Below are 12,681 nucleotides of genomic sequence, written 5' to 3'. Positions count from 1 at the left end.
GCTCTCAGCCCTTATTTCTTTATTTCCCATACTACCAATCAAGGTTTTCAACTCTTTAACCATATCTTGCATCCTCGACTCCATGTCTACATCTTGACTTTTTTCAGATTCCAGAACTAGATTAGTGATTTCCTTCCTCTATTCGTGAGAATGAGTATTCTCCGCCACTGGTAAGAATCAAGTGCTGTGATACTAATCGATAAGAATAATTTAGAAGCAAGGAAAATAACCAACAATTCTCTCGTAGAGATTCTATTCATTATGCAATACATGTTGGTTTTTACAATAAGTAGGTACCATAACAGCCATAAAAGAATGTTGTACAATCCTATATTCTCGAAAACAAAATTATAAAAAAGAAAATAACAAACACGCGAAAAGAAAATAGCTGAGCTAGCATTCGACCATATCAAACACATTGTATCACCATCTCTATATGCACAGTTTCATTAAATGCTAACTGTCCCTTATCATGTTATATCACTTATTCAAACGGCATCGTATCACATTTATAGTATAGATTATTAATAAAAGTACAATTTTTTAATGAAATAATTTCAATCTCGTGTGATTTGATTCCAATAGTATTAGTTCTTAAAATTTTTAAATTTTATTCCATTTGCAAAATCCAAAGTAACGCAAAATCTTAACATTGTTTGTTTAGCTGTGTAAAACGATTAATAGTTGGCAGTGAAAAATCAAAGTAATACTTTAAAGTTTTTAAGTTGTAAGATTTTGAATTCAGCGTTTTAACAAAATTAAATGGATAAAAATTAAATTTCCAAATTGCATAAGAAAAAAAAATCTAAGTAAAAGCAATATATTTTCCTGAAATTCTGAAAATGATATAAAAAAATAATTCAATGAATATTCTACCAATAAACTTTAACTCATTAACATTGGAATCATCTCTCAGACTATCAAGCTCAGTCCCAATCAAAGTCAAACAAGATACCAAATTTGCATAGCAAAAATAATAATCAAATCGAGTGAAAACACAAGATTTTTTTATGATAAAAAAAGAAAAAACAACAACAACAAGAAGATTCTCATTTACATTACAATAAAACTATACTTGCCAGGATGAGATTCCTAAATTGCATAGAGAAACAACAACAGAATCAGTAAAAACAAGATTCTTATTTGCAATAACATAAATTATATTTGCCAGGACCCTGCTGCCTACTGGACCATCTTATTGAGACTACTTACTAAGAGCAGAAACGAATTGGGCAGATGTTATTGTGTTCTACAGCTGCTGAGTATTCAGACAACAGCTCACAGCATCAACAAGTAGAACTAGCTTCACATATGTGTATATTTTAAGGGCAGGCAGTAGAGATAGTTATGAACGGATAATAGTCTCAAGCAAAATCAAACTGCATAAGGAGCTTTGTAGAATTATACTTCTCTCCCTCAAAGTTATAGAGTGGAACTGCTCGAATGCCTCTTCTTAATTCGAATACGGGAAGGCATGTTTGGCCTCCAAAGTCATCCTTCTCAGACATGTCATATTCATTAACTTCAATGCGCAGCAGAGCCAGTTCAGGAACGGTTAATGGGAACTTAAGTTCCTCGTTCCACACAGGTGTCCAAGTGTTCGTACGTGCCTCTGTTGTCTTCATTACAGAATCTGCAGGGACACCAGCAATCCCTACCTACAAAAGAGAAATATAAAATCCCATTTGATTAACATTAGTTTCAAAGACCTGTGTTACTTAAAGGGAAAATTACTTCTTAGTCCCTGAGGTTTAACGTAATTAACACTTTTGTCCCTCTATTTTGGCGACCCAACACTTAAGTCCCTCACTTTCTCTTCCGTCCAAATTCGTAGTCCTTCCGTCCATTTAAACCGTTTGGTCAAAGAGTCAAAAGTGAGAGGTGATAATTTTTTCCAGAAATACCCTTCTCTTAATGTGAAATTCCTATTTTTTTTTCTCTTTCATGTTTTCTCCAGTTGAAGAAGAAGAAGAAGTTGCAGCAAGGGTAGGAAGAAGAAGAAGAAGAAGAAAAAGAAGAAGTTGCAAAAAGGGTAGGAAGAAGAAGAAGAAGAAGAAGAAGAAGAAAAAGTTGCAGAAAGGAGGGTAGGAAGAAGAAGAAGAAGAAGAAGAAAGAAGAAGAAGAAGTTGCAGAAAAGGGTAGGAAGAAGAAAGAGAAGAAGAAGAAGAGGCATTTGGATTTGGGTTTAGTGAGGGTTAATTTTGTCAATTCACGTGTCTCAAACGGCTATTTTGGACAGAAGGACTACGAATTTGGACAGAAAATAAAGTGAGGGACTTAAGTGTTGGGTCGCCAAAATAGAGGGACAGAAGTGTTAATTACGTTAAACCTCAGGGACTAAAAAGTAATTTTCCCTTACTTAAAATTTGCCTGGCAAAAGGGGTTGGCCACTAGACAGAAGAATTGATCAAGATGCAACTGAGACATCACAGTTATGGCAAAAAGGCTATAATTTCAGCAGACCAAAATGAGGAGGAAAACAGGCCAGTCTTGATGAGAATTTGGTGATTCATAAACAAAAATGGTTAGCAAAAAAAGAAAATGCAGCACTACTTTTGTAATAATTTACAATAAAATAAGGAGGGAGAAGAGTCTACATACCCTAACATAAAAGTCTGGTGTAGAAAATACATCAAAACTTGTGCCTTTGAAATCATCAGACCATCCTTTGCCCATATATACTTTCACCTATTGAGAAACAAAAAAAAAATTATATTTATCCGTCAAAAAAATGTAAAAGCAAAACAAACAACTGGATAATATAAGGGCTGTTAGCAGAAGTGACAATAGACATTGCTCTAATCAATCACTCTGCCTTTACAGAACTCACCTTCAATATTGTTTTTACAGGCAACTCAACTCTAGGATCAAAGCCATGAGAGCTAGACTTCAACAGAAAATCTGGTTTCTTCACATAACCACACCCACCATTGGCCCTGAACATTCCATACATTGACCAAAGTGATTTTCCATGTCCCTGCCAATAATAAATCTGCTTGTAAGTAAATTGGCAGAGACATACTTCAACAAAATTAAGAATAAAAATTATACTCCATCCGTCCTATAATTTTTGTCCACTTTATTTTTTCACACATACTAAGAAATACAATTCTTTTTATTAACTTTCTAATTATACTCATTTTAAATATATTAAGTTCTATTAAATACTAATAGATGTTTTGGGAAGTTTCTCGAAAATATGACAGAATTAAATAGGGTTATAATAGTTAATTTATGTGTTACTATAATCTAAAAAGGAAAGTGGACAATAATTTTGGAACAATAAAAAAAGGAAAGATGGACAAAAATTATGGGATGGAGGGAGTATTATAAAACCACAAACACGTTGAATGCATCCATCAACCAGTGCCATAAAAGCTACTCATCAAAACCTTTGTTACAGATTCTTCTGAAGTAAGACATAGACATACATTCTAGGGTGTAAATAGAAGTATATAGTTCATCCGTTGATTCATGAAACAATCCAAAATACCTAAGTGTTAGGCATTGGAGGGATGCAAGCACCCACTCACAGCCTGCTTGAGCTTCTTTGCTCAAGGTTATGATAAGAATCTTAAACTAGATAATATTATGAAAACGAACCTGCATATTAAAAGCAACCATTTGAGCACCATGCATCCACCCAATTAGTGGATTGTAGTTGGACGAGTCAATACGAGTGCCCTTTGGATACACCCTAAGTATATTTCGCTGGGTAAACCTACAATGCAAGCATCATCAGACCTTGCGGAGCTTGGTTATGTAGTGATGCAATTACAGATGAGTGGAAAAATATATGCATGAGAAAGTTGCTAGTACAAAAGCTACAAATAGCATGATAGGACAGGACACTGCTTGCAATGTATTTGAAAAAATAGAATGGAGAACAGGATAAAGCTCCAGCAGAGAAACTACTAAAAATGACAATTCATTCGACTAATTTCAATTCCAGACACCACTTCAAATCTTCAGCAATGACCATTGTATTTGAAGATCACTGGTTGGGCAAGTGTATTCTTGTGTCAGCATTCAGTAATGCCTGCCTGTCCGTCTCTAATCAATCAGTCAAGCTATCGCTCAAAAAAAATTCAAGCTATTGGAGGTGCATGACTCATCACCAGCCAGTTGCCTGGTGTAGGGGGTTTCCTCTTGCTGAATGGTGGTATGCACATAACACCATTTCTCATGTCAGTCTAAAGATGACACCATTTGAAGCCTTATGTGGCTACAAGCCTGCCTCCATTCCATTTTTCCTGGAAGAGATCACATCTGTACATCTATGACAGATCTTATCCAGCAAAGGCAGCATATTTTTTAATCTTCTGAAGGATAATTTTCAACATGCACAAGCACAGGATTAAGCAGCAAGCTGATAAGAAAAGTGCTGGGAGGGAATTTCAAGTTGCTTTGGTTTATCTGAAGTTGCAGCTTTATAGGCAAAGCTGAGTGGCTCTTAGAAGGTCATTGAAATTGCCTGCCAAATTCTATGGGTTCTTCCAGGTCATTGCAAGAGTGGGTAAAGTTGCTTATAGTTGCAATTCCCTTATACTACTGTTAATCTGTTATACATCCAGTAATCCATGTCACCCTCTTAAAGAAGAACAAATGAGATTCCTATACTGGACTTGCCTACATTGCAACAAGACCAAACAGTAACACTAGCTCCTGCGAATCTTTTACGCACTAGAACCATTGTGAGAGATGGCCGTTCAGTTCTTCAGGGTCTTGTTAAATGGCAGGTCCTTCCAATAGAATATGCTACATGAGACCAGACTTTCTTACAGTCTCAGTTCCCTGAGTTTCAACCTTCTTGGGGACAAGAAGGTTCTACAGGGGGAGTTATTGTCAGATATAGTAGAAAGAAGTTGACAAATAAGAAGGGAACTGAATGAATGAGTCAAGTTGATTATTTTTGGAGGGAAATTTCAGAGTTGTTAGAATTGTTAGAGAAAGTAAATGACAGTTATTTTCATATTAGTATCAAAGAAGATATACCTGCAGTAGTGATTCATCCAAGATTGTCAATAATAACTCAGCCCATTCTCTCTGAATAATCTTCTTCTGATCTCTATATCTCTCTTTCTTTTTTCTTTCTGAGATCCTTCTTTCCTCTATAATTCTTTTCTCTCTCAGTAGAAACCCTGGTCTCAGGGGTAACCTAACTACTGACACAGTCATACTCATATCAATGACATTTCATGAAACTAAAACATGTAGGGTGCAACAACTGGAAAAGGTATGGCTTCTTATTCATTAAATACACGTTAGCACCTGATAATTTCTTTTGCGTGAGCTTCTGCAGCACTTTCAAGTTGTGGCTCACTTAAGCTAAGACGTCTCACTTTCTCAGGATCCACTTTGAAACATTCTTCTAGTCCACCTTTAGGCTTTCCCGCATGAATAGTAATTAACTGTTTATACTCTCGTGCTACATATCGCTTTGATGTTATATCTCCTTCATCATCCTCATCCTCATCATCACAGTCTTCATCCAAATCATTCTGCGAGAAGACATGTCAGAAGAAAATTAGAAAATTTCAGTATGTGAAAAGTTTAATGCTCTTCTCTACACACTTAATGCTATTCTCCACACACCATATCATCAGCATCTTCACTATCCTTCTCCTTTTTCTCTTTGGCCTCGAGGTATTCCTTTGGTGGTTTGGTAGATATGATAATTCGTCTCTTCAAAAATTCTGGGGAGGGCAATTCCTTTAGGCCTTCTGAGCCAGGAAAAAACAGGATGTCTCCAAATGTTTGAGTGACCATCTACAGATTATTCAAAGCATAATAACTCATTAGTACATATAAGCATCAAATCCCCACAAAATAATGGACTCACCTCAGCCACTTTAGCCTGAAGATCTGGAGTAAGGTGGTCTTCTAGAGTTATAGCAACTGGATAATCAGATGCAGTAAAGGCATGTTCCTTGATAGACCTCAAACACTTAATAAGTTCCACGGGTGTTGTCAGTGTCCTACGTGAAGCAAAAAAGAAAGACTAGTTCAAAGACAATATATGCCTGATTACAAGATTCATTGGTAGTTTGAGTCCACAGAAATTTCTCATAAATTTTAATGAAAAAAGTCAAAATAAATGAAAGTTGATTTCTTAAATGGCACTATTATTGCACATAAGAATTTAATAAAAAGCATATATTGATCCTTCAATTTTGATCGGTGAAAGATATTGTTCATTTTATGCACTGAGAAACAAATAGTGGAATATTCTAATTCAAAAAATCTAAGTCAGTAATTGCTATGATTTGAATGACCAAATCAAGACCAAACACAAAACTTTAAAGTAAAAAATTTACACTTTAATCAATCTATCCATTATTTTTGGAATAACTATATACCTCCCATGAAGAACATCCACATCATCCTTATTGGAATTAGGCCATAAATCCAATTCAATCACTCTCACTCCTTTCTGCAAAGCGTCTATGATGGGAACATCACTGCAGTCACTACTAAGTTGATTCCCAGTTAGATATGAATTATGCCCAGTAAATATGAAATAATGTGACAGAGGAGCAGTCATATCATGGTGTACCTGAAAACCAAGGAATATCACCAAAAGAAATTAAAAAAGAGCAGAAGATTCAAGTTCTGAAAATTAAATAAAACAGGAACTAAACAGACAGCTATAGTTCACTCAGTCTTTTCCATTCAACTATTGACCAAAGGAAAATATTAATAAATAATAAACTACTTGAGCTTAGATCAACTAAAGATACCCATGAGGGGGAAAAATCATGATAAAAAGGAAAATAAAAGCGATAATTAATAACTTCATTTCAACCTTCCTGTTCATTCTAGTTAACAACTGCACTAAAAATAGACTAGATCCACCTCAAAATTCAAAACAATAGCACATAATCAGGTTATAATATGATAGATGAATCTATCATGTAGGGAAAAAAATTGAATAGATGCAAACTTATAAGCAATGCAAAAGCATAACGTAAGATTTTACTCTACTAATTGTGATTTTACAAAAAGCTTTGAAATACGAAATTCATCTGTTCTAGTGGGCAAATTACCAGTTTGATTACTGCGTATTGAATTTTCCTTTCCCTAGAAACTAAAAAGCCGCAATCTTGATTTCCTTTTCCACATTAAGAAAGAATCCAACGATGTAAGGAAGAAACCAAACAAAATCCTAACTGCATAACATCTATAATGATCCAAACAAAACCAAAAGCCCATTTAGCTGCTAACAAAACAAGGGGGGAAAAGGCATCGACAGGTAAAATTACCCCAAGTTTAGGATCGAGAGGCGGGTTAATATCGCTGAAAAGGTATTTGAAAAAGGCGTCAAGATTGAGACCTAGTTCGAGCTCGTGAAGATGATAAAATATGTCCTGCGCATCGCCGACGGTAGCATTGTCTTGCTTTTGGATCTCAACGAGAAACCTGCGGAGATGATCAATGGTCATGATGCCATCGTCGGAGTACCGTTCAAACAATGCCTTGATCTCCTTCGGCACCGCCATATTGAACCAGTGATTGAAGCAGAAAACGCAGTGTCTAATGTCTATAGCCGTGGACTTGCCATTATCCAAAAGCCTTTACAGGTTTTTTTCATGTTCCAGAAGAAGAATGGTGGTTAGTTGTTAGCTTCAGCTTTCATTGCTTTCATTTCTGTTGAAAAGGACAAAAGAATATCATTAGATTTTAAAAATATTACATTATAATAAAATAATTTAAATTCTTTAAAAATATACAAATTAAAAATGTCAAATATGTATTTTCATAAATCTGGCTTAATTATTCGCCACAAAAATAATTATTGCTCTCTATTTTTAATTATTTATTTTTTTATATACAAATTAAAAAATAATAAATATATTAAATTTTAATAAAAATATAAAGAAAAAACTATATTATCCTTTAATTAGAATACCTCTGTAAATAATAAAAGTTGAAATAAAATAATATTTATTTTTTCTCCATTAATAATTTCGAGTTTGAAAATTGAATAATCAGCTGATGCAATTGAATTAAGAAAAAATTATTATTTAATTTATATAATATGTGAAAATTCATTAATTAAACTTTTTGATTTTAAAAAATATATTAAAATATTTTTAATATTTTAAAAAATATATTTCATCAATTTTATTGGTTAAATATTATAAAAAAATTTAAAATATTTCTACTACAAAGAGATTAATTAGTAAAATTTTAAAAAATTTAAGAGATTAATTAATAAATTTTTTAAAATTATAAAAATTAAATAGTAAAATATTTAATAATTAAAATTAATGAAAAGGCTAATTAATAGGTTTTTAAAATGATTTTAATATTATTAATTTTTTATATATTTTTTAAAATTAAGAGATTAATTAATGAATTTTTTATATTATAGACAATAATAATTTTTTTTTGAATTAATAAAATGATTTATAAAAAAATATTTATAAGCCAATTAATAATTCATTTATTACAAGGTCGACGAGAAAAACAATATGTAATTAATAATTATAATTATAAAATTATTCTTATTTAGAAATTATTTTCTAAAACGATTATTAATAAAAAAAAATTTAAAAATTACTATAAAAAATCAGTTAGAAAATTGTAAATATAGGATGGGACATTTCCAATTTTGATTTTGGAGTCAGGATCTAATTAAACAGTGTGTTTGGATAAGTTAAGGAAAAATAAATTTGAAGCAATATTTTTTATTTAAGAACTGAGAAAAACAAGTAGGGAGGAAAAATAGAAATTGTTTTACCTTAATTATCTTCTCTTTAAATTAAAAAAAAAACATTTCAATTTAAAATTTTATCAATCCCTTTAATTTTATAACTTTATTTATAAATAAAGAATTAAGTAGTAATTAAAATAAAATAATAATATTTTCTTTTCATTTTTTGAATAATAGAAAATATATATTTTTTCTTTTTCATCCTTCCAAAGAAAGGTGAAAAATAGAAAATAAAAACTAATTTGTTCTAATAATTTTTTTTCTCTATTGTTAATTTCGATTGTGACATCAGTTAATTTTTACTTCTTTTTTCAACTGGCTGTTTCAGAAATGGTCCCCTTGTCCCCGTTGTGCCAAATTTTTCCGTGGTTATTAATGGAAAGAAATCATTATTGCATCGAAAATCTAATTATTTAAGAAAAATAATTTATATTTATAAAATATTTTTATGAAAATTATTTTATTATTTAAAAAATAATTTATTTTTTTCTTTAATTTTAATTAAAAATAATATATATTATTTAATATACCTAACAATCGCACCGAACTATCACTATAAAATAGAATCACGTGATAAAAATTTGATAAATCAATATGTGGTCTCATCCACAGAAAAAAGTGAACTATAATTATAAAATATAATCACTATAAAATATAATCATATGGCAAAAATTTGATAAATTAATATGCGGTCTCATCCGTAGAAAAAAAGACTCAGATGACTATGACATTCGAAACTAAGAGAAAAAAGACCTGGGCATTTCAGTTCGGATAGACTTACCTCTCAACTTCAGGGCAGGAATTTATAAGAAAGTTATCGTTAACAGCTACAATCTAACAGATCTCTTTACGCCTGCAATCACGGGATTTCCGACAAAATTAATCGATAAAAATCCCTTACAAACGAGTCGGCCACATCATTGTTGGATTATCAGGAAATGTTATATTTATCTCCACCTTATTACAGTATAAAAGGAGAACGATCATGGAAGAAGAGGTATGATGTTCTCTCACACAACTACTCTTGAGTTCTAAACATTATACTCGCTTTCTCTTTAATTTATTGACTTGAGCATCAAAATGGCTGTCGTAAGCGCCAACCACCTCACTTTATTGGTCTTGTAGGTGGACCAATCACTGTGCAGCTTCGTTGGACCAATCACAGCACAGCTCCTTCCGAACACATCATCAATTTCTTTTCAACAACATCATTTGGTTCCGTTACCAGAAAAATCCATTAAATTCTCTATGTTCATATTTGGGTTAAAACCGGTTTCTTATCTCCTTTTTCTCTTAAAAAGAAATCTTACCTTTCTCTCTCGACATGGCCGAAGATTCTCAGGCTGTTGCTATCATTTCTTCTACCCCTAACAATGGATAAAATGCACCCTCAATGGTCAATGAAACAAATTTCAACAATCTGAGTATTGAGGAAATGCTCCAGTATGTCAGAAGGTTGTAGGTTACTTTCGAGCAATGCAAAGCTCGAAAGGAGGCGTCGCTCATGGCTTCCAAAGGAAGGGAGGAAGCCTTCGTTGATACCTCAAGGCCTTGGACAAGGGCATTCTAGATGCGGTCAAATGACAAGTTCAAGGAAAAAGAGTCATCAAACGATGCTCCGAAGGACGTCGACTATAAGCTAGTACGAGCTGCTCCAAGGTACAAGGGAGGACAGGAAGAAGACAAAAAAACGAGCCAAAAACAAGATCAAAAGCCGAAGAAGCAAGGATACAGGGGAGAACACAAAAGTTACCCAGTCTCTCGAGGAAAGGACGACCAAAGTAAGTATAAGAATTATACCCTACTGAATGACTCATGCACATATTTTAGTGTGGATTAGGAAAAATGACAAGGATGTTACATGGCCTCCTAAACTCAACCCTAAGGAAGCTGGAAGGCAATATAAGACCAAGTACTACCATTTTTATGAAGATCACATAATACAATGGAGGAGTGTTGATATCTTAAAGACAAGATCGAGAGGTTAATAAAAAGCGATACACTTTGAAAGTTCATAAGAAAGAGTATAAAAGATAGGAGGCTCGAGCTTGAGGTAACAATTTTCAAAACCACCCCTAATAATGAACCTGTGGGGGATTATTCATGTGATTACAGGAGGACCGAGTATTACTAGGAGTGACAGCAAGGAGAATATCATAGATGTCCAGCTCGTGGGTCAAACTCCGAGTTTTGAAATTGGTCAAGTCAGATGATCAAGTATTTTATTTTATCCTTAGAAAATGTTTGTGATTTGTGGAAATGTTATAAAACTAGAATGCATTCTTCAAACATTTTTTTTATAGGAAAATCAGGAACATTGGATGAATGAAAGTGTGGAGACAAGAATAAACGCCATAATCAGGGCATCGGACCGTGAAAACACATTCATAAAAGGAATGTGAAAACACATTTTTAAAGGGCCACAAGACCATCCGGATATGGGTCCCGCATAACAAGGTATCTCATGTCAGGCCATAAGGTAGTTAGTGTATAATCTGAGCGTTGGACCGTGGAAACACATTCATAAAATGGCCACAAAGCCATCCAGGCATGGGTCTCGCATAACAAGGTATCTCATGCCAGGCCATAAGATAGTCGCCAAGCCATAATACGGGTGTTAGATCCCGGAAACACATTTATAAAAAGACTACAAGACCATCTAGGTATTGGACCGCAGAAACAAACAAATAGGCCACAACACCATCTGGGCATAGGTCCCGCATATAATCCGAGCGTTGGACTGTGGAAGCAACAAAAAAATAAGCCACAAGGTCATCCAAGCATGAATCCCGCATATAATTCGGGCGTTGGACTGAAAAAACAAACAAACAAATAGGCCACAAGGCCATCTGGGCATGGTCCCGCATATAATTCGGGCATTAGACTACGAAAATAAACAAATAAATAGGCCACAAGGCCATCTGGATATGGGTCCCACATATAATCCAGGCGTTGAACCACGAAAACAAACAAATAAGCCACAAGGTCATCCAGGCATTGGACTCACTAAAAAAAGTTGCAATGCGAGAACCCGCCAGAAGACCGAGTGTTAGTCCCAACAAATAAGACCATAAGTCAGAAATCTTTTAGACCAGAAGACCGAATGATGGTCTTACAAAATAAGGCCATAAGACGGGTTTCGCCAGGCTAGAAGATCGGGTGTTAATCCCGTTTTACTAGAAGTTTCTAAGGCATTTAATGCCAGGCTGCAAGGCAAATATACGCTAGGTCAACCAACCGGGTGTTAGTCTCGTTTCACGAGAAATTTCTAAGGTATTTAATGCCAAGTCGCGGTGGTTATACATAAGGCCATCCAACCGGGTGTTATCCCGCTTCACGAGATATTTCTAAGACATTTTATACTAGGTCTCAAGGTGGAAATACGTCAGGCCGACCAATTGGGTGTTAGTCCCGTTTGACAAAAAGTTTCTAAAGCATTTCATATCAGGCCGCATGGTGGGTATATGTCAGGCTGTCCAACCCGGTGTTATCCCACTTCACGAGATGTTTCTAAGGCATTTGATGCCAGGTAGCAAGGACGTTAGGCCGACCGACCGGGTATTAGCCCCACTTCATGAGATATTTCTAAGGCATTTAATATCAGGCCGCAAGGCGAAAGTATGCTAGGCCGACCAACCGGGTGTTAGTCCCACCTCACTATATGTTTCTAAGACATTTCATGCTCGGCCTCAAGGTGGAAATACGTCAGGCCAACCAACCGGGTGTTAGTTCCATTTCACAAGAAGTTTCTAAGACATTTTATGTTAGGCTGCAAGGCGAGTATACGCCAGCCCGTCCAATCGGGTGTTATCCCGTTTCACAAGATGATTCTAAGGTATTTGATGCCAGGCTGCAAGGATGTTAGACCGGCCGACCGGGTGTTAGCCCCACTTCACGAGATGTTTCTAAGGCATTTGATGTCAAGCCACAAGGTAAAAGTTCGCTAGGCCAACCAATTGAGTGTT

General features: G+C 34.5%; 1 protein-coding gene across 1 annotated transcript; it reads right to left on the bottom strand.

Annotated features, from left to right (window-relative positions):
- Positions 1-985: 985 nt before the first annotated feature.
- Positions 986-7,626, bottom strand: LOC110613893 (phosphoinositide phospholipase C 2). Its single transcript, XM_021755289.2, has 9 exons — positions 7,263-7,626; positions 6,360-6,556; positions 5,843-5,978; positions 5,596-5,769; positions 5,272-5,501; positions 3,604-3,721; positions 2,831-2,977; positions 2,602-2,688; positions 986-1,658 (listed from the first exon to the last, which is right to left on the bottom strand). The coding sequence occupies exons 1-9, from the start codon at positions 7,497-7,499 to the stop codon at positions 1,365-1,367; spliced, it is 1,620 nt and encodes a 539-aa protein (XP_021610981.1). The 5' UTR covers positions 7,500-7,626; the 3' UTR covers positions 986-1,364.
- Positions 7,627-12,681: the final 5,055 nt, after the last annotated feature.

Source organism: Manihot esculenta, chromosome 4 (assembly GCF_001659605.2).
Source record: "Manihot esculenta cultivar AM560-2 chromosome 4, M.esculenta_v8, whole genome shotgun sequence".
In the NCBI taxonomy this organism is placed as follows: Eukaryota; Viridiplantae; Streptophyta; class Magnoliopsida; order Malpighiales; family Euphorbiaceae; genus Manihot; species Manihot esculenta.
The sequence above is the reverse complement of the archived record's forward strand: the minus strand, read 5'-3'. Positions and strand labels throughout refer to the sequence as shown.